At 45.1% G+C, this 27,301-nt stretch overlaps 1 protein-coding gene across 22 annotated transcripts in view; it reads right to left on the bottom strand.

Annotated features, from left to right (window-relative positions):
* Nucleotides 1–27,301, bottom strand: part of BAZ2B (bromodomain adjacent to zinc finger domain 2B) — a 1,481,286-nt gene that overhangs the window by 896,261 nt on the left and 557,724 nt on the right. For all 22 annotated transcript variants that reach the window (XM_085645472.1, XM_085645482.1, XM_085645489.1 and 19 more), the window contains 2 exons: nt 26,960–27,139; nt 22,791–23,180 (listed from right to left, as the gene is read on the bottom strand). In XM_085645472.1, coding sequence (XP_085501598.1) covers nt 22,791–23,180; nt 26,960–27,139 — 570 coding nt within the window. The remainder of the gene's footprint in view (nt 1–22,790; nt 23,181–26,959; nt 27,140–27,301) is intronic.

Genomic DNA, 27,301 nt, shown 5'->3' with positions numbered 1-27,301 from the left:
TCTGCGTAACTTTGGTTACTTACGATTTACGAGCGGACAATAGGGAGTCTGCCCGTTTCAATCGCTATATAATAATAGTAATAACCTTTGGAATAATCATTCGGCATGACAGTTGCATTACCGTAAGGATTGGAATGCATTTGGGAACTAAAAAGCACAAACCTGTTATTACTACTCAGTCTCCTTCTTTGTAGTGTCACCACAACACAGTATTCATTAGCTTTTCAGTGCAAACTCAATTCGTATATGCTGTATATCTTCTACTCTTACTAAATGGGTTATGTATAAATTTGTTTGTAAAACAAGAGGGAAATGAATATGGTCTCATGTTACATATATTTGTGATTTGTAGGACTCAAGCATTGTGTAAAAATTCCTCTAATCCTGAAAATTATGAGATTCTGTCATGATCTCTGAAAAGTGTAGTCTATATTTAAATAAGGTATGCAGATAATAATGATCATGTATATATCCTCAAGAAAAGCTTCTTAGTATCACATTTGGGTTCTTTCTGGTTTATCAAAATAGTCTCCTATCATGTCAATAAATGTAAATAAGTCTAGCAGAATGTATTATGGTGTTAGAAATATTAGATTGAATACGTTCATGTAAAATGAAGTGTTAGTTGCAATTAAATATTGACAATTGCGTCTTCCCATAATGAGACATAGTAGAAAAAAGAATATTTTTGTACATTTGTAAATTTGTTTTTAAAATATATGTTTGTATGTGTTTTTCCATAGACCTGAAGAAGTCTCAGTGTGAGACGAAACGCGTCGGCTATGATCTCTTGTGATTTTTATGAAAATTTAATAAAGAACGTCCTTTGAACATAGAAGAATAAACAACTAGGCTTTGGATTTCTTTTTATGTGCTGACTGTTTTGAACTATATTATGTGATTACACATTACAAAGTGCTGAACCTTTATGTTGCATATGTTTATAGGAATTTATTCCTTAGCGAGAAGTATAGAGGGAAGTGCTCCTCGGTTCTTTGCACTGACGTACTTTACTTATAATACTATATCTGTCAGGTGCGGATTGCTATAGCCCCTACCCTCAGCTTGCTCAAATATAAAGTATAGTGAGTAGTTGCCTTTGAAGCATTCCTGTTTTGGTACTACTTCTATTGCTTGGTTTTGGAATAGTTCTTTGATCACTGAGTTTAGCTGCGTTAGTTCGGATTTCAGAAATTTTCTTGATTTTGGTGGGTTTGCAGGTGGTGTTTTTATTAGTTCTATGCCATACCCATACTTTACCAAATGTAATATCCAATTGTCTGTTGTGATATTTCCCCACTGTTTGAGGTACAGAGACAACCCCCCAACCTGGTGTTTTGTGTGAGTTCTTTTGTGAGACTGAGTCAGTTAGAGCCATTTCCTCCTCCTCTGGGGGTTTGGCCTCGGCCTTTCCCCCGAAAGGGCTGTTTCTGTTTTTGTTGCCAGCGTCGGTAACTTCCCTGTTGACCTGATTGTTACCCAGGGGTTTGACCTTGTGGTTGCTGTGACATCTGCCGTCCCTGACCAAATGCACCTCTTCCTCAATGCTAAAACTGGAACCCAGTTCCCCAGCTTCGAGGTCAACCGCTCTAGCCGTAAGGCTACATCCTTCTTGTGGTCTTTCTGCTGTTGAAACCACCTCTTTTAAAGAAACCTCTCTCCTGTAGGGCTCCCATCGCCCTAGCAGTCTCATTGTCCTTTTTAATCTGCTGAAGGGATTCATCCACTTCCTTTCCAAAGAGTGCGTCCCCAGTGAACAGTCTATTGATGATGGAGGTTTGCACTTCCGGTTTGAAACCTTATATTCTTAGCCAGGCATGTCTTCTGAGGATGGTGCCTGTGCACATTTACCTACTGGCTGTGTCTGCAGCATCAAGGGCTGATTTCAGACATGTATTGGCCACGTTCTTACCTTCTTAGACAATAGACCTTGCTCTTTTCTTGTCCACTTCGGGCAGTTTATTGAGAATTTCCTCTATTTCGTCCCACTGTTGGTGGCCATATGTATTTAGTAGTGCATTGGAATTTGCGATGTGCCACTGTGTTGCTGCTTCCTTGTTCATTCTTTTTCCCACCATGTCCATTTTCCTTTTCCATTCTTCTCCCCACCATGTCCACTCTCCTTTTCTGGTGTTGGAGACTGTATTAGCCCTTCTTCTTGCTGTGGTGACAATAATTGAATCTGGCACCGTGTTTCCTTGTATATACCAAGTGTCCTTTGATGAGGCCTTGTATTTCTTTTCTACCCTCGGTGTTACACCCTTGCTTGAAGATGGTTACTTGAAGGCTTCTTTGCCCTGAGCCAGTATGCTAGGAAGCGTTGGGAGGTATTGAGTCCCCTTGATGGTAGGGGCTAGGGTTTCCAGGAGAAAACATGCGTCTTCGTTTTTCTTCTTCGAGGGCGACTCCGAAATGGTCTGCTGCCCTCCTGACTAATTTATCCAGAAATCAGGGGAAAGTAGAGGTTAAAGTTAGGTTCACCCTCCACTAATATACCTATCAAAAAACTACCTGAACGAGTCAAGTAGACAGGAACCTAACCGGGAGAGACAAAAGGTGTAGGAAACAATTTGATCCTTAAGGACACCGTTATCAGAAAGAAAGGGAAGTATTATCTCTTTCTATAGTCCCCTCACTCACCAGGGTTTCCCCACGGTGACATGCTTCATCATAGGGGTCCTCCCAGTCCTCTACGGACTGAGGCGTGCTACGACTTGCGGTGTTACGTAGGAGCACTAGAAATTTTGTGGACTATGTGTAGTGCAAGTGAAGTAGTGGTGGAGTGGGAAATTTAAAATAATCAGCTAGTGGGCTACAAAATAAACTTTATTGGTGCTCTAAGCTGAAAAAATTAAAAACGGGGTAATATGACAAGGGACCCTAACTATAATGGAAAGGTGTGCCTAGCATATCTTGAGGTCAACTAGTTTCGAGCTCCCCAGCTCTTCGTCAGGACTACACTGGGACCAGCCCAGTGTCGAGAAACTTGCCACTCCTAGTCAACCTTAATAAGGTGCAATAAGTGTGATGCCACAATAGTAAGGCATGCGTTTTTAAAAAAATATACATACGTAATGTACGTTAGCACAATGGTCTGTAAAGTACAAAATCACAGTTAATTGGGAGGAAAAAAATATATATGCATAGTGTAATACGTAATTGTCACTAAAGTTGTGAGCACACTACACCCAGGTGTATGCACACTTTCATGTCTGACGTGCCGCTAAGTGAAAGACAGAAGAGATGCAATTATTCACTCCATGCCGGCGTGGTGATGGAAAAAGTGTGCTGAAATTAATAAATTATTAGGTCTGACTACATACACACAAAAACATACAACATAAAACATGTAACATACTTAAGAAAAAGCAACACTGTGCCTCATGGTCACTGGAGGGGATGCGGAGATCTCGTACATCTAATGGAGGATAGGAATCGAGATCGTTAGGGAAAGAGGCGTGTTCCGTAATGACTGATCGCCCAGCGTGGTGAGAGGGAGAAGGAGAAGGGTCTTCTCGCTCCGTCCGGGAGTTGAGAATGGTAGCACTTACTTGTACGTTGAACCCCGCATACTTCTGACACCTACTCGAAGCCAAACCTCTCGGACCGCATTCTGGCGTGTCCTCGTTGCTGCACTGTTTTTATGTGCTGGCGGGCGTGTCACAAGACTAGAGATAGAAGAGGGCAAGCTCCGATGCCGGTATGCGAGTGGAGCCGCCATCTTGGAAAAGGCTGAGACTGTTGGTTTTGATGCTGTTAAGTATTCAAATATATTTTAAGAGGGGTCTCATTGCTCCAGCGTGGGTAGGTAATCACTCGCAACTCAAAACAAGTTATGAGGGCGAGAGACGGTGAAATATGGAGCGATATTGTGGTACAGATCATATATTGAGGAAAACCCGAACTTTATTGGAAAGACAGGCTGGAACTACTCAGACATGGGTCAATGGGACCAGCTGAGATGGAAGCCGCCATCTTGGAGTGGGATGGGGAGGTAATGAATAATCATGAGGAATGGGATGCTTGTTCCAATTAGATGCTTATTTCAATTAGCTACGGGGCCGTGGAGAGATAGTAAACACGCCCAAAAAGGGAGACTAAGGATGCAGAATTGAAATATGAAGGATGAAGGAGGGATATTGGCTGATGGAATGATGTAAAAATTACAATAATGGATAACACTGAGCGAGGTTATTGCCAAAGCCAACCTGATAGATATTGATGGCTTAATCAGCAGGTATTCCAGTGATGGTTGGTTAAGTAAACTGGCACCAGGGTATGTCATCATTGAGACCCCTGTCGTCCGAGCGTAGCTTGAACACCCAACGTTGTTCTTTCTCATGTAGCTGTTTCTCTATGTTGGGGTGATTCTTGATGTGTTCCAAGACAACCCAGTTGAAGTCATTGGGCGGCTTCCATCTCAGCTGGTCCCATTGACCCATGTCTGAGTAGTTCCAGCCTGTCTTTCCAATAAAGTTCGGGTTTTCCTCAATATATGATCTTTACCACAATATCGCTCCATATTTCACCGTCTCTCGCCCTCATAACTTGTTTTGAGTTGCGAGTGATTACCTACCCACGCTGGAGCAATGAGACCCCTCTTAAAATATATTTGAATACTTAACAGCATCAAAACCAACAGTCTCAGCCTTTTCCAAGATGGCGGCTCCACTCGCATACCGGCATCGGAGCTTGCCCTCTTCTATCTCTAGTCTTGTGACACGCCCGCCAGCACATAAAAACAGTGCAGCAACGAGGACACGCCAGAATGCGGTCCGAGAGGTTTGGCTTCGAGTAGGTGTCAGAAGTATGCGGGGTTCAACGTACAAGTAAGTGCTACCATTCTCAACTCCCGGACGGAGCGAGGAGACCCTTCTCCTTCTCCCTCTCACCACGCTGGGCGATCCGTCATTACGGAACACGCCTCTTTCCCTAACGATCTCGATTCCTATCCTCCATTAGATGTACGAGATCTCCGCATCCCCTCCAGTGACCATGAGGCACAGTGTTGCTTTTTCTTAAGTATGTTACATGTTTTATGTTGTATGTTTTTGTGTGTATGTAGTCAGACCTAATAATTTATTAATTTCAGCACACTTTTTCCATCACCACGCCGGCATGGAGTGAATAATTGCATCTCTTCTGTCTTTCACTTAGCGGCACGTCAGACATGAAAGTGTGCATACACCTGGGTGTAGTGTGCTCACAACTTTAGTGACAATTACGTATTACACTATGCATATATATTTTTTTCCTCCCAATTAACTGTGATTTTGTACTTTACAGACCATTGTGCTAACGTACATTACGTATGTATATTTTTTTAAAAACGCATGCCTTACTATTGTGGCATCACACTTATTGCACCTTATTAAGGTTGACTAGGAGTGGCAAGTTTCTCGACACTGGGCTGGTCCCAGTGTAGTCCTGACGAAGAGCTGGGGAGCTCGAAACTAGTTGACCTCAAGATATGCTAGGCACACCTTTCCATTATAGTTAGGGTCCCTTGTCATATTACCCCGTTTTTAATTTTTTCAGCTTAGAGCACCAATAAAGTTTATTTTGTAGCCCACTAGCTGATTATTTTAAATTTCCCACTCCACCACTACTTCACTTGCACTACACATAGTCCACAAAATTTCTAGTGCTCCTACGTAACACCGCAAGTCGTAGCACGCCTCAGTCCGTAGAGGACTGGGAGGACCCCTATGATGAAGCATGTCACCGTGGGGAAACCCTGGTGAGTGAGGGGACTATAGAAAGAGATAATACTTCCCTTTCTTTCTGATAACGGTGTCCTTAAGGATCAAATTGTTTCCTACACCTTTTGTCTCTCCCGGTTAGGTTCCTGTCTACTTGACTCGTTCAGGTAGTTTTTTGATAGCCCTCCTGACTAAGTCATTGTAGAAAGCTATGTCGTCTGGGGGTGATGCTTCGAATAATACCTGCATAACTCCTCTTCCGGACTCTCAGCATGGAGATCGTTCCATGAATCCTCAAAATTTTTGGAGATTTCCTCCTCCTCCGGTAGGTCCCCTATTCTTCCGGATCTTCGTTGCGAGATTCTGGCTTTGGGGGTGAGTCGAATATGCCTTCTTCCTCTCTCTCGGCGTCTTCCGCTTTTTCGGCATCTACGCTCTCCAGTTCGGCAACCATGGTTTTAGGGATTCAAAAATCCTTCGGAGATGCAAACTCTTTTTTCTTTTGGAGGAGCATTGCCATTTCGTCTGAGTCTTTCTTTTCGACCTCGAGAGCTCTCTCGGCGTCGGAGGCCGGAGATTTTCTCTTCTTGCTAGCGGCCACATCCGGTTTCGACAGCGTAGTGCTTTTCTTAGCGGGATCTTGTTCAACCCCTTCTTTTAGAGTCTCCTGCAATTTTCCCTCCTCTGTAACCTTTGGTTGGGTTCCATGGGGTTCTTTTAATCGCGGCTGACCCTCAATCGCCTTTTTGCTCGGCGTCCGGGCTGCCTTGGGCTGCGCCTTATGTTAGTGGCCCTTCGTTTCCGACGGATGTGTATGGTGTCTTAACTTTATCCATTTTCTTCGTTCACCTTCTTGTGGGTGTGGGTTTTTTCAGAGTCTCCTTCTAGAATTTCGATGTCCGATCCCTCGTACGTCTATTCTGCTGGTACTCCGCGTTCTTATTCATCGCTGGAAAAACCCAGGTGTTTGAGGGATGTTTTATTAGCCGTATGGAACATCTTGGCATAGTGGGCCTCTTTTGTTTCGGGGGCTTCTTAGTGTTTTCGACAGAAATGCAGCGCTGGCCTCACAGATCCTTGGGCCGGCACAGGTTGCAGACATCGTGTGGATCGCGTTGAGCGTACTTGTAGTGGAACTTGGGACAAAACTTGAAAGGTGTGTTCCATGTCCCCTACCTCACCATTTGTGGACCGACTAGGTCCTCTGTGGTGTCGTAGCCAGAGCTCTACTCTTGTCCCCAGTTAAGGCATTGATGAAAGGTGTGATGCGATGTAGCGTTTGCTTAAAGTTTTTAGGGAAAAAATCTGAAAAAAAACTATAAAAAAAAAAAAAAAATCTGAAAAAAAATCTTCAGAGCTTCCCGTCTTGCTTCCAGGCCCAACGGCTGAAAAAAAGAATCTCAAGATGGCTACCACGCACGTCGACCTCAGGATACCATCCGACATCACTCAGGGGACATAACTGGCACCAAATGGTGGTCGACAAGCGAACAAAACGAGGAAAAAAAAAAAGAGGACACTCCGGACCCGAACATTAGATGGCGGAATAATGCACGGCATGTAAATCCAGAAAAGGATTCGCGCTGCAAAACCATAGAGTAACCGGGTCACCCTGAAGAAATCAAGGATGGCCTGTCAGAAGGTGTCGTCCTGCACAGGGTTGGCCAATTGAATCACAAATTCCACCTCCATATTTTCGTTGTTATTGGGGCCCACTGAAAAAAGACCATATTTTGTGAATAACATTGAGACTCTGAGTGGACCTGGGACTGTCTCCACAAGAAAGATGAGCACTTCTTTATAGGGTACATATATTTGTTTCAAGAAGACCTTTAAAAAATGGCTCTCTATCTGGAGACCTAAAGAGGATAGAAAAACATTGGTGTATTCCAGTGAGCTTAGGCTAAAAAATAATCCGCTCTAATGTCCTTCAGGTGCATAATGAAACAGGAGTCACAGGCCAATTGTTCATGTTCAGATCATAGATACCAAATGCCGGTGCCATGCAAGTATAACAAGATCTTCTTTCGGCATCTGAGACACAATCTAACTCTGAAAGCTCCGGTCAAGACGTTTGGCCTAGTCCCTGTTAAAAGCATGTATTTGCTTGTGGAAGCAACAAGAAGAGGTCAAAACCTGTGTCAATGAGGCATGTAAAACAAGCATTGGCATACCCAATAGGTCTCGCTTTTAGGACCTTATAAGTGTATAGCCATGCAACACTTGATGAGTTGCACCAAGGATATTGTGTTGGATAACTAAACATTTATAAGGTCCCAAAGGCGAGACCTATTGGTAATGCCAATGCTTGTTTACATTTCTTCTGGCAACCCTGCCTGATTCACGGAGGTGTCTGCTGCTTGTATTCTTGCATAGAACGGTAAAAATCTGTTTGATATAATTAAGATGTAAATAGGAGGGCTGCATCCTTTCTCCATAAACCAGCAAATCGCTGCTTCGAGTCTCAGCTAAGCATTTTATCTGGTAGAGCTTCATATGATCAGTACCATGAAGATGCGTAATATATTTGTCAAGTGTCTCATTAAAACATTGGATGCCCCAGTAAGGCATCTGCATCAACGAGTTTTGTTCTAGCTAGGGAATGCATCATTAAATAAATAAACTTTCCCATTTATAGCTGGGCATCTACAAAGTAAGAATGATGGTCATTTATTTGGCCTGCCCTAAATGGTTGGACTGAAAGCTGTGCAACCGTGAGACCTGATTTCTGCCCCTGCGTCCTCTCTCGAACAGGCACCACACATGTCAAAGTTGGAAGCACATATTTTCAAAACTAGAGTGTAGCGCTATACAGAGCACTCTGCGCCTCGAAGCACGGAGGACTGAGCGCTTTACAAATACCCACCTCGGGCACTCCCGGTTTTACAATAGTTAAGCACTGCATGCTATGGGAAATATCCCTCTTCTCCGGTGATGCTAAGTGGTTTGAGGGAGGGAGTTGTGGGGGCAGGCTGGAGTTAGGGAGAAGAGTGAGGTAAGAGATTGTAGGGAAAGGAGATGAACCGAAGAGACAAAGAGTGTGGACAATGCAGAGACAATGGAAGGATGGAGGGAAAAAGATGCCAGATGAGAGTGTCAGATAGATATGGGAGAAGTGACGGAGACAAGGGAGGAGGGGCCAATGCAGAGGAGACAGCAGATGGGCAAGAGGCACCTGGTCAGAGTGGGAGAAACATAGAACACGTAACAAGTGGGATAGACAGAGCGAGGTGGCAACGCGGAGGGATGAGGAGAAGAGGCCGACAGAGCAGAATCCAATTGGGGATGGTAGCAAATGTTATCGGAGTTCAGCAGCGGCCTGTCAGATAAGGCGGGCGCTGACACCTGGACGAGCGCCGCGCGCCGGAGGCTGATTAGCTCATCAGCATGAAGGGCAGTGACCGCCCCCGAAGGGACATAAAAGGGCTTCCAGTCTCGCGTGCACCCTTCCAGGCTGTTCGGCTGTCGTGCTATCGCGCCCTGCAGAGGGATACCATGTTAGCTTTGCGCAGGCAGCGGGAAGGTGAAACAGCGGTTTATGTGCCATATTGCACAGTTAAGTGTGTGCTGCGGTCACATTTTAAAAGCAAATCCATCTTTTAACAAAAGAAAGGCTCTGGTGTCTGAGTTCATAAGTGGCGAGCACACCTTGATCCATACGTATTAATTTGACAATGCCCTTCAGTTTAGTAGCGTAGCAAAGGTACCACGAGTACCAAGTTAATGCGTTCACTAACGTTGCTCCGCTAGAATAAGGCAACCATTTTTTGTGCAGTGACCCTGGTTTCACTGCACCTGCTGCACGAATCTGGAGCATATATTTTTCAAAACGGTATTTAATAAAAGCACACATCTGGCTCAGGAAAAGTACTCATTGGCCATGTCCCTCTTAAATACAACCCAGGGGCATCGTGTTTTGATACAGCCGTATGTCAGTGGTGCCAAGGGGCCTAATGGAAACACGGTAAACAGCCTCCTTGTCCCTAGTTTATAATAAAACATAATAATAGGGGTGTATCAGGCCACAGTGGCACTGTACCTGCTACAGCAAAGATACGAACACCCCTGGAATAATGAGAATTCGTTGAAAAGACAAAAACTAAACATGGACAGCTTAGACGCAAATACTAACCTCCCTTTGCTGTCAGGCACGCAGAGGTGGACTGAAAATGTCTGCCACTGCATCCCAAGACCATACCGCAGCCTCTGACATCACAATGCAACGCACCTTCACTCATAATGTGTATCAGAATGGTGACACTGCGTGAAGGGCCGCGCAATGCAGTGGCCGGTGACATCAGTGTACATTGTGGCACGTGATCAAGTTCAGTTCTCATTCAGCACAAGTCCGCGATAGTGACCAGTCAGTCACTATTTATCTAACGCACACTCCACTAAAGGATTTGCATATATGACTGAGGTTAGAAGAGAACTTCCGTCGCACTTCTGAGGGAGAAAAGTGCTAATTAGTACTATAGCGGTAGCACATGTAATCCGTTTAATGTACAGCACCGCAATTTCCCATAAGCAACTGGCTGTCTGAGGAAAGGTAAAGGACACCTACCACACATTTGGGAAAGTACGGGGGAAGAAAAAGAAAAACCAAAAAAGAACAAGATGTGCGGCCGCGACCGGGAGTTGAGTGCGAGCGCGCGAATGTGATCCGCAGCAGAAGTGAAAGTGATCGCGCTCCAGATGGCGCATCGGGTGCTGAAAGCTGGCGGCTGCGCACGTAACCGCAAGCGCTAGGCCAGCAAAAGCGTGTGGTAGCACTTTGAAAACCCCACTTACTAAATGTCTCGCAGAGCAGCGCATGCACTGGCTCAGGGAGACCTAAAAAGGAACCAGCATTAGTGTTTCAGTTAATGCCTTGTATGTCCTCACATTCTGTGTGCACAGAATCTGGACTGAAGTAACATGGTGTAGTCTGATGACACTGTACACTATTGACTGAGGGAAAAATAAAAGATCTAACTTAATATCTAGGGGATATTTCTGGGCAAGAAAGCTCAATCATACATGCTGGAGTATCAAGTCTTACTCTTCTAAAAGGCCAGGCATGAAATATTAAACTTCAGTATGGCCATCAGAAGGGAACTGGTGCAAGCGCTGATCCACCTGGCAGACTTATTCACTACCCCTGTAATCATTGGAGAGGATGCGATTGGAACCTGGGAGGAATTCACTTTAGTGACTCAGTGGTGTGGGAAATCATGATTACCTGATGCCCTTATAGACATCTACAAAACATTTGATTCTAAATATAAAAAAAAGTCATACCAGTAAACCAATGGCTTCAAATCAAGATTTGACAACATGGAGGACAAATTAAAATGCTATCTTGGAAGAAAGGCCACTAGGACAAGGCCCGAAATGTAATAGCCTATCCTAGCCGGATAATAGTAAATGATCAGGAAGAACAAAATAATGCAATAAATATATCATGTAAGTCCACAGATGTCTCCAGATTAAGAGAACTTTATTATCGACAGAATCCAAAGACACAATATTCTAGGAGGATAAGCATGCAGTCCTCCCCTTACCACACATCCTGCATACAAAGCTGTCAGCCACTGCCTGAGAGAAGGAGTATCCATGCGGTAGCCAATGTCAAAGCCCGACTTGTATGGATTAGTTAATACTTTCAACAGCAGGGTAGCACAACATAAGCATACGTTATCTAGTCTGAAATTGGCAAGTGAATAATCGTCAAAACATGCTCAGTCCAAGCGAAGGGTCTAGATCAGGGGTCTTCGACTTTTTCGGAGATATGAGCTATTTATGTACAATAAAAATCACCCTGAGCTACTAATATTAATGTTGTAAAAGTGACCACATTAGACAAGATTACATTTGTGGCTACTCTATGCAGGTTTACCAGCAGTAATCCTGTCAGTGCATCAGGGAGAGTTTGTCAGCAGTAATATAAAAAAAGGTTTTGCCACTTTGAATGCCTCTACATGTGCAACATAACATCCACAGCTTTTAATTCCATTGGAACTAACGCAATAATATTAGTAATACATCTATCCAATGCAACATGATTTTTCACTCAAATATCAGCTTCAAGTTCATTTTTAAAATTCTAGAATTTTTCAATTTCGGAATAGCCATAATTATTGAGCCAAACAAGAGACAATAAAATTAAGCTGGAATGCACACAGGAGAGCCATTTGCAGGTACCTGGACAGCTACCAATACCTCACGTGCCAGTTGTTAAAGAAGCCTGTTGTAGAATAATCCAACATTGAAGTCTTTAAAAAAGTTGTGACATACACCAACTTCAATTGGTCTGAAAAACAAACCTGTGCTTAGGAGATACTTGGTATGTGAGGGGATACAGGACATTGTTTTTAAAATAGGATCTTTAACCACTACTTAGGGAGGTAGTCTTTGCCATATGGTCTTCCTATGATGATAGAGAGTTTCTAGGTTGATACAAGAGACAAATTCTCTCAAGCAAATCAGGCTCACAGTACCTGAAAGGAACTTGTCATCTGAGAGGCCAGAGTAGAAACAAGGCAAAACATAAGAAATTAGCAGCAACTTTGAAAGCACATTCATCAAACACTGAATTCAGTTACATAGGAATGTCTGTTTTATTTGCAAGAAGAGAGTTTTTGATTCACTAGAGGTTGACAGGATTCAGATATGTTTTGCAGCAAATTATCGGTTTTATAGTCTTATCAATTGTTTTCAATAAAGCCAGTGATGGGTTACCATTTAAGAACTGAAGAAAACATACTAGCAAGGTGTATTTGTTAGTACAAAGGTGACTTCTTAGTATGGTTCGAATACCCGCTGCAGTATGTATAGTTACATATTTCAAACTTTGTATATTGCTCAACGGTGAAGCAAGGAAAATCTGAAAACACACTTGATTCTGAAATCTCTCAATCAAATGAGCTGATTCCATAAAAGGACAGTGCCAATTGGTCACACCTGACGTGTTTCTATTAGTTTATATGCTATATGTATTAGAATTGGGAACAGAGGCTCAGCAGAACAAAGTTCACAGAAATTGTTGTAAAATGAGATGCAGGATCCCCATCTTTAAAGAAAATTCCATATTAGTCCATTAATTTTAGGCATTTGGCAACGACCTAACCTCTTTTTCATTCAATCTATTTCTTCTGCAGCCTTCCCAGATGAGTGATGCAGAGGAAAAGTAAATGAGCAGGTGTAGCTTTTGTTGGTCCTGAGCACCTTTTCTACAAGAGTGTTGATCACATGCTGACTGTCTCGGAAGAGGGCACGGCTCAAACCACCAACTGTAAATCACAATCTAATGATGCTCTTTCGAATATCAATCATCTACACAGGGGTACTAGCGTTTACACATTCAGGACACCAAGCCCACAGGGATCATAACTGAGCCCGACCGTCTTGAACATCTACATGGCCCCCCTAGAAGCCATCGTCCAACATGGCCTCAACATTGTGTCCTACGCCGACGACACTAAGCGCATTCTCTCCCTCACCAGAGACTCCACCGCCTCAAAGCTCAACTTCTAGAAAGGAATGCAAGAAATCACAATCTGGGTGACCAACAGCTGCCTAAAACTCAACGCTGAGAAGACAGAAGTCCTCGGTACTACCCCTTCAGTATGGGACAACACCTAGTGGCCCACCGCCCTCAGAAACACCCTCCAGCCCCTCAGACCACACCAAAAACCTCGGGATTGTACTCGACTCATCACTCACAATGAACCGACAGGTCAACGCAGTCACCTCCAGCTGCTTAAACACCCTCCGCATCCTGCGCAAGATTTTCAAATGGTTTACCACCGAGTCAAGGACAACAGTCACCCACGCACTCATCACCAGCAGACTGGACTATGGTAACGCACTCTACGCTGGCATCAACAAGTCCCTACTCCGCAAACTCCAGACCATACAGAACTCCGCCGCCAGACTCGTCCTCGGCATCCCCCGACATGAACACATCAGCCAACACCTACGGAGACCCCACTGGCTCCCCGTGGAGAAGGGAGTCACCTTCAAAATCCTCTTGTATGCCTACACAACAACGGACCCAAGTACCTCAAGGACAGAATACATTTCCACGCACCCAAAAGAAACCTATGATCGTCCAACCTCGATCTGGCCGAAATCCCGCATATCCACAGAGCAGGCGGGTGATCGTTCTCCCACATTGCAGCCAAGACCTGGAACGAACTACCGGTAGACATCAGACTCGCCCCCTCCCTGAACGCCTTCAGGAAGACCCTCAAGACCCGGCTCTTTGGCTGAACGCAGCTGCGTACACCCCCCCCCCCTTGCGCCTTGTGACCCTCACGGGTGAGTAGCGTGATTATAATTCCCTGATGGATTGATTGATTCATGTAACTGGTGTTAAAAGTTCATACAACCAGAGAAAAAAGCACAGCAACTGTCCTATTATTGGTCAACTAAAGAAATACAAATAAAACAAAAAATGCAGTCCCACAAGCAATCAAACCATGTTTTAAGACAAGCATCCCAGATGAACAAGTTACTTACCTTCGCTAACGATATATCTGTAAGAAACATGGATTAGTTATAGCTTCCTTACCTTGGAATGACCCTCAGGTGTCAGACTAGATCCGTAAAGTTTTTTGTCAGCAGTACCCCTGCGTGTTGGAAGGTGCGTCAGTCGACTACACGTTCGTCGTTGGCGTCGTGGTCGCTGGGATGACGTCACGGTAGCCACAAACTACGCCCTCGGGTGCGGACATCAGTTCGGCACACGACTTTCCATGCCAGAACCACAGAGCCATGCAAGACACTGACCACGGGTGGACAAAACTAGGGCCTTGAAAGGAAGTCCTTAACCCTAGAAGTCAGTTCGCAGAACGGCGAGGACGGGTGGGGCGGTAAGGAATCTATAACTAACCTATATTTCTTACAGATATATAGTTACCGAAGGTAAGTAACTCGTTCATCTGAAAGAAACAATTAGTTATAGATCCTCTACCTTAGAATAGATACCCCAGCAATACCAACCATGGAGGTGGGTCTGCGAACAAAGTTCACAGCAGAAAGTCCTGGAGAACAGAACGGGCAAAGAAGCCATCTCTCTGAACTTGGCTGTCCAGGCAGTAGTGTCTTGTGAACGTGTGCAGCGATGCCCACGTAGCTGCCTGACAGATGTCATTAAGGGAGACTCCACGTTCCAAAGCAGTGGTAGCTGCCGTCGCCCTGGTGGAATGAACGCGCAACCCCACTGAAGGTTCCTTCTTTGCCAAGGAATAGCATGCTTTGATGCACAAAACAACCCATCTAGAGATGGTCCGTTTGTGCATGGCCCGACTTTTTTTGGGGTGCCCAAGTAGCCAACAAAGAGCTGGTCATCCACCCAGAATTGTTTTGTGCGATCCAAGTAAAAGGAAAGCACACGTTTTGGATCCAGACGGTGGAGCCATTCTTCTTCTTTGAAAGGATGCGGAGGCGGAAAGAAGGTGGGTAAAGTGATGGTCTGTCCAATATGGAAAGGAGTAACCACTTTGGGAAGGAAGGACGGACAAGTTCGAAGGACAACCTAGTCCGGATGAACAGTCAGAAAAGGAGGCTTAGAATAAAGTGCTTGGAGCTCACTCACCCTGCGCGCAGAAGTGATGGCCACCAGAAAAGCAGTTATGAAGCGGCTCAAAGGGAGCGCACATGAGATCTGTAAGAACCAAGTTCAAGTCCCACTGGAGCATTACGAAGGGAACAGGAGGAAAAAAATGAGTAATGCCCTTAAGGAAGCGATTTACAACAGGGGACTTGAAAAGAGAAGCCTGATCAGGAAGCCTATGGAAGGTTGAAATGGCTGAGAGGTAGCCCTTTAGAGTGCCCAAAGCAGAGCCCTGCTGGGCCAAAGAAAGGAGGACCAAGAAAACGTCAGAAAGAGGGGCGGAAAGGGGATCCACAGCCTTTGCTGTGCACCATGCCACAAATGTGTTCCCTCTGCTGGCATATACTGTCTTAGTGGAGGGACGCCTGGCTTCCAAGACCAAGATAACATCAGACTTCGGATGGAAGGTCAAACTATGTCAACTGCTGCCGCTCAATCTCCACGCAAGGAGGTGGAGGCTGGACAGGTTTAGGTGGAGGACCATCCCCTCCTGCTGCGACAGAAGATACTCTCGATGAGGCAGTCTGATTGGAGGATCGATGGCAATGTGTAGCCGATCGGGATACCAGACTCTTCATGCCCAATCCAGAGCCACAAGAATGACTTGGGCCTGGTCTCACTTGATCTTCTTCAGCACTCTGGGCAGAAGTGGTATAGGCGCAAAGGCGTATAGAAGACCGCAACTCCACTCGCAATGAAAAGTGTTGCCTAGCAAAGGCCGCCTTAGAAATTCCAACACACAGAATTGCTGACATTGCACGTTCCCTTCGGTGGCGAACAGATCCAACCAAGGCTCTCCCCACTGTCGAAAGAGACCTTGCACCACCCCAGAGTGAAGACACCAATTGTGATCCATGATGCACCTGCGGCTGAGTTTGTGCGCCCTGGCGTTCAGGGAACCTGCCAGGTGTTGAACCACCAAGGATATGCCCTGATGTTCCAGCCATGTCCAGAGGCCTCCTGACATAGGGTCCACGGCCCCACCCGCCTTGTTTGTTGCAGTACCACATGGCAGTGGTTTTGTCCGTGAACTCCTGCACTACTCTTCCCCGTACAAAGGGAACGAATGCTTTGAGTGCAGGACGAATCGCCGGAAGCTCCAGAAGGTTGATGTGGAGCCCGGACACCGCCCGAGACCAGAGGCCTCTGATCTCCACCTCCCCCATGTGGCCACCCCATCCCAAAAGTAGTGGAAATAGCAACCACAACCTACTTCTGGACAGAAACTCGCTCGATGGCTCCCTTGGCCAAGAGTACCAAAACTTCCTGTTGGAGAAGGGCCAGATGATCCTCCGACATGAGATGGTACTGAGGTGGCATCAAGGGAGGGGTAGTCTCGAAGGGGAGGGAGTAGCCCCACCGGACTATTTGCAAAACCCACCAATTCGAAGTGATGGTGCGCCAGTGGGGAAGGTGATGGCGAATCCTGCTACCCACTGACGATTGGTGGCCCTGAAAGGTCGGACTAGGAGGGTTTGGAGGCTGCTGCAGAGGGGGCTGTGGTGGCCTGGCCCGCCCACTGGCCCCCAGAACCACGGCGGTGGTTCCAAGTCCCCAGCCCTGCAGGGGCTGAACAACTTGTGCTGGCCTGTGGCTGTGGGCGTCCATTCCATAGCCACGAAAGGGGTGAAAAGCAGACTGCGCAGAGCAGGCGGTGGAGAGGCCCAAGGACCTGGCCGTAGCCAGAGAGTCCTTACAGCAATCCAGTGCGTTGTTTGCTTTGTCACCGAATAGGCGACGGCCATCAAAGGGCATGTCCATAAGGGTGGATTGGACATCCCCTGAAAAACCAGTCAACCTTAACCAGGCGTAGCGTCGAAGGGCTACCGACTTGGAAATCGTCCTGCCTAGTGAGTCCGCGGTCTTCAGCCCACAGTGGATGCTAAACTTCGCTGCGTCTCTCCCTTTGGCAACTGCACGAGAGAGTATCTGACACGCAGTGGGTTTAACGGCCCAAGAGACGTGCAGTGTTTACCGACTGCAGTCCCAAGGTGGAGGAAGAAAACATCTTCTCAAGACGGTCCAGCTTTTTGGATTCCCTATCAGGTGGAGCGCTCAGGGGTGGGGTGTTGGGAGAGGAAAGTGGGGTCGCTCGGGGCCAGGCGGTGGCGTCGGGCAATCAACCTATCCATAGGAGCCCTGTTGTTGGGCCTGGACCAGGTTCCCAAAAGGATGACTGTTAGGGCTTCATTAAACGGAAGCACCTCTGTTAGGAGGTTAGTCCTGACAGCCACCATAGGTAGGTTGAGGCTGAGAGCCTCGGCCGCCCTACGCAACACCACTGAGTGGACTAAGGTCTGATAACAGGGGAGAGAGAAGACTAAGGTCTGATAGCCGGGGGGGGGGGGGGTGGGGGAGAGATACGCTTTTAATCTTGCTCTTATTGTTGGGGTCTTACTTGATACAGTTTCTAGCATTTTGTTTGCACAAACGCATTTTTTGCACAGTGTCGATAGCCTCCTCTTTCACATTTGTTGGCAGCGTCTTTTGCTCATTGTAGATAATGCTCAAGACTGCATTTCCGGTCTGCCGCGGCACTCCCATTGCAGTTTGCGCAGAGAAACGCAGTCCCTCCCAAAGAGGCCACTCCCACTTCCGGCAGCTCGCCGGGCAAGTGGCAGGATCCTTGAGGGGATTTAAACTGCATGCTGCAACGGACGGGCAGCGGTGCGCGCAGCGGGCGCACCGGCCGTACGCCAAAGGTGTGCCAAAGGCAAGCCCGTCTGCGCCCGTTACACTGCCAGGGCCATTAATGCAGCTGATTTTGGGCCAGATTTCACATACACCAGGGAGGAGCTATTGGCATTTAACTTATCAGCCAATATTTGTCAAGCTCTCCCTCATACGGAAAATATCAAAGGCCCACTCACCTGGCTTATATGTAAACATACTTTTAACCATGAGCTCAGTATGGCGGTTGGATGCACCGTTCCCACTAAGTGCAAGAATCACTGCTAACAGGTGTGCTGTGGTCTCAAACGCTAGATCCTTAGCCAAAAATGCATTACATATCCAGGACATGCTGACATATTGGAATTTTGGATTGCCTCTTTATCGCCGAAACATGACTAACAGAATGCTCCAATCCAGATGTAGTGCAAGCACTTCCTTACGGTTACACCATGTCTAGATTAGATAGAATGGGGCAAAGAGGAGGTGATATTGCAATAATATGCAAGGACCACCTGAAATGTTCTATTTCCAACATTACAGAACTAAAGGAAGCTGAAAGCCTCTGTTTTAGTTTTAAACTGGATAGTTGTATAACGTTTGAGGAGGCTTTAATCAAAAGGCCCCCGGAATCTGCTCTTAACGTCCTAGATACCTTGGGGGAAAGTAGAAGTTCTCTAGTGGTTAGATACTCTAATTTTACAATCGTAGGTGACTTTAATCTACACCTTGAAGCATCTGATAGTCCTAATACCAAAACATTTACAGAAATTATAAACACACTGGGACTAAAACAACAGTCAGAGGGGCCCCACACACTGTGCTGGACATACCCTTGATGGGATATGCACCAATGCCGCCAGCCGAACTACCGACCGCCCAGTAACTATAATATGGTCAGACCATAAGCTAATTCCCTTCAAGCTCGGTTAGAATAATGGCCAACTAGAAAAAAACAGACAATCAGTATGCACACGGAAGTGGAATAGCATGCTCTCCAACCCCGATCTACAAAGCACAGCAGAAGCAGGAAAACCTACCCTTACAGGAATCCCTTCAACTGACAACGATCTTTTCAATGACTCAATGTTGTCTTTGGCTAAAACTTTGACACCCTTAGCCCCTTTAAGGAAAAATACAACCAACAAAAAGTCGGCCCCTTGGTTTACCCCCATCTAAAAGATCTACAAGGACAATGCAAAAAACTAGAAAAACTATGGAGAAAAAACTATAAATTAGAAGATTTGGGGCTTTTTAAATTGGCACTTAGATCATACCACCAGCAAATTAAAGTAGAAAAGAAGGCATACTACTCCAATTTAATAAACAGGGCAGAAAACCGTTTTCAACATTGTGAAATCTTTCACAAACTCTAAAGGTCTAGAACAAGAAATACCTTCTTCACAGGGCCTATGTGATCAAATTGCTGAGTTCTTTGACAACAAAATCATAGACCTAAAGAAAGATTTCAAGGACATAACTCCCCTGCCCAACAAAACCCAAACCTTAGGAACAAAAAAGCGAACTCACATGTTTCAAGGAGATTAATTTGGAACAATCTAAGCAAGCCATTCTTTCTTGTAAGTCAGGTTCACCCTTCAATACCTGCCCTCCACAAATTCTACATGCATTGGTAAATATCATAAATCCCATCATCAACCAGATAATCAATTCTACCTTTAGGCTAGCGAGACTTCCTGAAAATAGGAACATCGCTGCTGTGAAGCCTCTTCAAAAAAAGACAATCCCTGACCCTCCCACTCTTTCCAATCTTAGACCTACTTCACTATTGCCATGTCTGAGTAAAATAGCTGACAAATTAGTTAATACACAACTTAATAATTTCTTGCAAGAAGCCAACATCCTACACCCTAAGCAATCGGGTTTCAGACCTGGCCATTCAACAGAATCAGTACTACTCCACATCACTGAGACCCTAAAGTTTGTCCTGGATCAGGGTAAGGACGTGGTACTGGTTCTATTGGATCTATCAGCCGCTTTCGATACTGTATCTCATGACATCTTAATAGGGCACTGGCCTGGATCACATCCTTTTTGGAAAACAGGCATCAGATAGTAACACTGGGAAGTTACAAATCCCAAAAAAAATGGTTATCATCAGGGGTCCCCCAGGGTTCATACCTGAGCCCAACTCTTTTTAATATTTATATGACACCAACTCCTCACCTTGATCACCACATATGACATTGAATCCATAGCATATGCAGACGACACACAGCTGATTCTCACTCTCGATAAAAACAGTAGCTGAAGAGAAGTTTCAACATTGCCTAACGGCAGTGATGGATTGGATGAAACTGAATCATCTCAAATGCAACAGCTCAAAAACAGAAATCATGCTGTTTGGAAAATCCAACCTATTTTCGCCCAACCAGTGGTGGCCCTCAAATTCGGCTCCACCTCCTAACACAGTGGATACGGTGAGAAATTTGGGGATCAAATTTGATCCCACACTATATTTCCATAAGCAAGCCCTTGCTGTGGCTGCCACTTGTTTCCAAACGATAACTCTCAGAAAGTTTTTTTTACCTTCTCCCGGTACCTGCTAGGATAACGGTTGCAGCAGCCCTAATTTTATCACGTCTGGGCTACTGTAATAATTTGTACGCAGGAACAAAAAAGACTGTTCAGAAAAGATTGCAGGTTGTTCAAAATGCTGCAGCAAGGCTGGTACTCAAATGGCCAAAAGGCTCCTCCTCAGCAGCAGCACTTAGAACTCTTCACTGGCTGCTTGTCCATCCGAGGATTCTCTTTAAAATCCTGACCATCATTTACAAAGCCACAAGGGCAACAGGACCAGGATACCTAAGATCCAGAATCAGACCGTATACCACCCATCGCATCCTGCGGTTATCCTCGGAGAACCTCCCAACAGCCCCCACTTTCAAACTGAAATCTAGAGGGGGAAGGCAATGGCTGTCCTAGGGACCAAAGCATGGAATTCTCAGCCTACTCAGCTTAGACATACACAAACGGAACCCAATTTCAAAAAGCTTCTAAAAACCTGGATTTTCGGCACGCCAGACCACATTGTGCAATCTCTCATCTAAATCTAATTCTTGCTTCTGTTGCCTTAACTTAGTTTTTCCCCACTACAGATTCTTAGATGTTCTTTCTGCAAGTGCCAAGATGCTCCATGGAGTGAACGTTGCACTTTATAAATACTCTCATTCATTCATTCACTGCGTAAGATGCTCCCTCTTACATAGCCACGGCAAGAGGAGACAACATGCCATGGTCTGGTGAGGTATCAAGACGACTGGCTTCCCCCAGTTCCTCTCTCCAGTATGGTTCATAGCCTAACTGGTCAGCTAAAGGGTCTCCATACCACTCCCAGTCCTCCTCACCCTCCTCTGGTTGCCAATCCAGTCTCAAAGAGCCAGAGTAGAACAAGGGCACAAAAGTACCCGTGGGCGCCGGATCCCGCATCAGTCGACACCGGTCTGGCTCTGCGTCTACATCAGGATGGAGGCCGGGGTCGACACCGGCTGGGGACACACCGGCGTCGGCTGCGGAGGTGGTGACAGTGAAAGCAGTGCCGAGGAGGTGTAACTAGGTCGACCGGCGCCGATCCGGATCCAGGCCTGGATTTAAGGGGACCCTGGGGTGCGAGGCAGGAGCCGCCGGCGTCTAAGGCCCAGGGCCCCCAGCCGAGTCCACGGGGCCCGAAGGCGCACCGGCCGAGTCGGGTTGCCCAAAGATGGCGTGCATCGTTTCGTAAAACGGTTGAAGCTGGGCAGGGGTCGCTCCAGGTCCTGGAAGGGAGGGAAACCCTGAGTCGACACTTCGGGGTCCGAACGCGGAGGGGTACAACCCGCATTTCTCATTGTGTCGGCCGACAGACAGGGAGGAGACGAAGAGCAACGATGCTTCTTCGACTTCTTCTTGTGCTTCGACTTACCTAACCCCGAATGCAAAGACTTGGATGAAGAATGATGGTGATTCCACAACCAGTCCCTCAACCTCATAAGCGACCAGGACCTTTAGAGGCTCGGAGCCGACTGCCGTCCTTCGAGAAGCTTTGGGGACCGCTCCTGCAAAGACTTCGGATTCATGGTCCGGCAGATGGAGCACGACTTGGGGTCATGGTCGCGCTCCAGGCAGAATAGGCATACGCGGTGCAGGTCAGTCACTGACAGCAGTTGGCTACAGGCACCGCAAGCCTTGAAGCCAGGCATTCCTGACATGCACCACAAGTCGAAGACTTAAAACTATGTTGACAAAGGTCGCCAAAAAGTCAGTCAAAAAGTGAATGGAGGTACCGCTCTTTCCGGATCTGCGATGGCTGGCACGGAAAAAGAAGGAACGGATGTCAGCGCATGAGGGCAGTGTCCATGTAGCTACCGCGACGGGGACCATGACGCCAATGACGAACGCTGAGTCAACCGACGCCATCTTCTGACGCGCAGGGGTACTGCTGACGAAAAACTTTCCGGATCCAGTCTGACGCCTGGGGGTAGTTCCAATGGAAGGAATCTATAACTAACTGTTTTTTTAAGATCCACTATACAACATCTTTTTAAATTAACATGAGCTTGATTACGAATAGCTTGCTGAATAATACGAGGAAGGAAACTGGTTAGTTAACATTTACTTATACTTATGGTATGCAAGAGGTCAAAAGAAGAAGAGAAAAATCAAAAGCAGACTTGCTAAAATAACTTCCCATGACTTTTTCAGTTTGTGAGAAGCCATATTTAATTCAGATTCTAGGTCTACGGAAAGTAGAGGAAAGGTACAAAATGTACACTTTGGGATTCCACTGCAACGTCCCACATTTCACTTTTATTTCCACATACCTGTTTTGTTCTTGTGTCATTTGCGGCAATGTTTGCATCCACAGAGATAACTGAATTCCCTGCTTTTGATGGATCTGGCGTAGTGCTAAGAGGTTTTATATGAGGTTCTTTTTTGGCATGAGTTCCCAAAGGATTCACATTGGTCACCAATCCAACTGACTGTATTACACTGGTGTGTTTGTTCACAGATTCCTCCTTGACCTGAGAGCTTTGGAATAGAAAGGGAAGCTGCTGTGACATAACCTGAGTCTGCTTCTGCTGGGGCTGGAATGATGCATGCGTTTGGGGATCAGAAACAAGAGGTATTTGCTGGTGTGTTCTTTTTTCCTGTGTTTTTTCAGTTGATGTTCTTCCATCTGTTTTTAGGTTAGTTATACTATGCATTAGCACCTATGCAGAAAAAGATAAAATATCAGTCAGATACAATAAATGCACTCAGTTTACATATTCAGCTTGTACGCTACACAATATTATCAAATTATTGTTAAGACTGTTGATCTTTTATTGACGAAAATGAAACTTTCTCCATCAGCCTAAAGTAACATATTTTGCAGCACTGCAGATCTGGTGTATAAGGCTACATGATCAAGTCCTTACAGACTTAAAATCTTAAAGATCACAGGAAAACATTCTGTGCAAAACATTGGACCAACAAAGATGCGCATGCATGAATTTATGTAGGTTATTAGCTTACACTTAGTGCTCCGTTAGCCACCACTACACAAAAAGCAAAGAATCCTGGAATATACTTAAAAAGAGAACAAAAAAAACCTACTGAACGTACCACTCATGCGTAGGACTTTAAAACAATTCTAGGGGTTCTACCAGCTGAGTACAAGATTCTTATGGTGGTACACGGGTCATCAAATTAAATAGGATGTACGAAATTCAATTTGCAAAAAGAAGTCACAAATTGCACACCAAACGTTTTGCAAGTAGAAAATAATTTTGCAAACTGACCTATCTGCTAAAATAGTTTGGTCTCAAATTTTCGAAGCTTAGTGGGTCACAATCCGACCTACTGCACTGACGGACCACGCCCATAACCTCTGCATCATCTTGGACAGCAAATTATCTATGCAGAATCAGGTCACCGCAATCTCGTCTGCCTGCTTTGACACCCTAAGCATGTGCCGTAAGGTTTTCAGGTGGCAGGGTAGGTCCAACGTGATGAGCCTTTTAACACTGGACCCAATCGGTGTCCTTTTATACCGCCGGCTCACTGTTGCAAGTAATTCTTATTTGCTCTACAGGTCAACAATCTGTGAATTCGGTATGTAGATTCTACTTACCTCTATAGTGTAGATAGCGTTCCACTTGAACCTGAGGAAGTGCCCTCATCTATATGACTCCTACAGCACGAAGCATGTCGATCACTTGAGAGCAGGGCATACACAACTAGACACATTGCTACTAGTCCTGTGCCCATCTCACTCTTTTTATACTAGGCAGTTTACCTTCCCAATAAAAGCTTTGTTATGACTAACTGACCTATTTTAAACCCACACACTTCACATCTACACTCATTAGGTCCCTCACCCCCACTGCACCTACCGGCAGGAACAAAAGATCCCCGTTAAAGAGCCCTGGTTTGGGTGCCAGTCAGGTATTGCAGCGCCGACCTGACGCGGGGCAGGCTCAAACGATGAAGCATGACACCTAGCTTGCTGGGTGTGTGAGAGCCCTAGTTCCGACTAGGAGAATTCCCCTCACAGACATACACCTAGTGGCCTCCATTGACGCACTAAATGTCTTGTGTTCTCGCCAGCATTTTTATACAGAGGAACTTCGTACCTTTTTGCATACTAGTCCTTGCGGGGTATGTACGCTGGACCTCGTTAAACTCGCCCCCCGGTCCCTCTCTTTGTTAAAAAAAAAAAAAAAGGCTCCCAATCAACATCAGAAGGATCATCACTTAGGCGCTTGTCACCAGCAGACTGGACTACTAGAACACTCTATGTGGGTATCACTGCATGCCTCTGAAAGAGACTACAGGCAGCCTCGACCTCCCCAAACAGCCTCGCATCACTCCGCACCTCAAGAGGCTTCACAAGCTTCTGATCCAGAAGAAATGCCAGTTGAAGTGGTTGACCCAAGCATACAAAGACCTGCACAACTAAGGACCTGCGTACACAACAAGGACCAGCATACATTAACAAATGAATGACCTTCCACCAACCAACCAGACACTAAAGATTTGCCTCGCTCTTCCTTGCCAACACCCCCCGGATGGAGGACAGGCCTTCTCTCACCTGGTGGCCAAAGCCTGGAAGGACCTTCCCCTGCCCTTTAGGACCACCTCATCACTCCAGGAATTCAGGAAAGGACAATTTCAGGTAAGGACTCAAGACCTGGCTGTTCGAATGAAGAGGCACCATAAAGCCGCTAGCATCTCCAGCGCCTTGAGACTCTTACGGGTGATTGAGGCGCTTTATAAATCATGATTGAGTGATTGATCAATATTCATGCGGTAGGTCGCAAATTGTGACTCACTATGACTGGTGGACATCACAGGAATGGTGGCCTTCTGGGTCTGGTTTTTTTTATTTTTTTTAACAGCTGTTTTTCTAGAAGAAAATGGAGCTGCATTTCAAAAAAATGCTTTTTTTTTTTTCCAGTTTCAGCATTGTCAGTGGTCCCCTGGACCACTACCACTCCGCAACAAGTTTTTTTTTTATATTTAGAAAGGGGAAGGAGTCCTGTAGGACGCATTGCCTTTTACAAATGTGTTACCAGCCCAACTAGGAAGTGGAAACTTGTCAATGTTTTGCAACCGGATAATGGTCGTAAAACATCGTTACATACCAAATAGAATCAATATTTGGAAGAGACGCCCTAGAAGCGCGCCTTACAAATGTCAATTTATTGTGCCTTTATAAACCAATTTTGTGATTTTGTAACATGTTACCGATTCACAAATGGGAGCAGTGGATTCTGAATGCTATTTTGTGATTACGCACCCTGTGATTTTGCGAATTGCAGGCTTTACAAATGCAAAATGGCTTCGTATATCAGGTGTCTAAGTCTTCAAAAATGCTTGTAGATGAGGTACAGCATTCTGAGTGTGATCCAACTTAGCTAGAAAGAAAGGAACTTTGGTGACAATCGATTAAAATATGCCTGTCTGTAGGCTTTCACCTAATGGTGGTAATCCAGCAACGAATGCTTATGTGCAATCTAATTTCAGAAGAAATGTCTTCCGAAACCAAGATATCAGAAACGTGTATAACTAAGATTACACATTATTTTAGTAGGGGTAGAATTCCCACATAAGTCTATTAGCATGCTTGCATCATGAACTGATTACCAATAAGGATTAGCTTCTAGACACAAATATCAACCTTTATTTTACTGATATTCACATTTGCACAGAAGGAGACCAGTTTGCCAGTGCATTTAGGTACTGCCCATAATTGAGAAATTATGCCTACTTTAGAAAGGTACAATGTTGAACCTCCCAAAAAAAAGGTACCTATGGAGTTCTCCAATTGAATCTTGCACTAATGGGAGAAAAACCAGTGATAACACCGTTTTTCTAGATTTGCTGCATTCCATTGTGGGTTTACAGAACGACAGATCATCAGCTCCTTAACCCACCCCCTGTTGCACAAGTCTCAAGTTCCTTTCTCAGAAACCAAGTTTCACAACCAGAAATGGCAGGCCCATCTCTCAACTATAATCTCCCACAACCAATCACATAACACAACTGGATGTAAATGACCAAGGCTATGGTTTTGCCTTCAAATACCACATACAGTTTGATAAGGAGAGAGTTGCCAAGGCAGAAAAGAGTAACTGGCCATAAAAGAGTAACTGGGCATACTTCAGAAGGGTATAAGATATGCCAGGTGGTTATAAAAAATGCTAGCAAAGTAAATTGGAAAATGCTTAGTCCAAGTGTGGTGCACTTAACATGTGAGGTACTGTAGAAATAATGTATTCAGACACAGAGTACTTCATTATTATACTGCAGCTTAGTTTTAAATATATATTTCAAGAACAAAAAAATCAATAGAAAATGCATAATTGGAGTTAATTCCGAAATTAATCCCAAAAGATATATTGAGTCCTGAATTTTAAAATCAGAGAATGACAGAAATGCACACGAATTCAACATAATAAAAAGCAAAGTAAGTTAAGTTAGCTATTCTTGGATTGTTAATACTCACCGTAGTCTTTTTATGTTGTGCGTCAGTCTCGGAATCAGAATCATCACTTTCTTCGATACTTTGATCTTCCTCCATATCATCTGAGTCACTACTGGTAATACCTTCACTTGATGACTCTGACGAGGTGTTTGAATCACTTTCACTATTGCTAGAACTTTCATCATCCTCTTTTCTACTTTTCTGTTGAGAACAAAATGAGCAACATTAGTATTCTTACTATAGTTTTTCATTTTCGGTTACCTGAATTTGATGATATAACTGCTTATAAATGTTTTAAATTCAATCAGTACTTCTCAAATCAAGAACAAGAGAAAAAAATAAACAAAGGAAAGATTGACTTGA

The sequence above is a fragment of the Triturus cristatus genome, chromosome 3_1 (genome assembly GCF_964204655.1).
Source record: "Triturus cristatus chromosome 3_1, aTriCri1.1, whole genome shotgun sequence".
Classification (NCBI taxonomy): Eukaryota; Metazoa; Chordata; class Amphibia; order Caudata; family Salamandridae; genus Triturus; species Triturus cristatus.
This window is presented reverse-complemented; position numbering and strand designations above follow the sequence as displayed.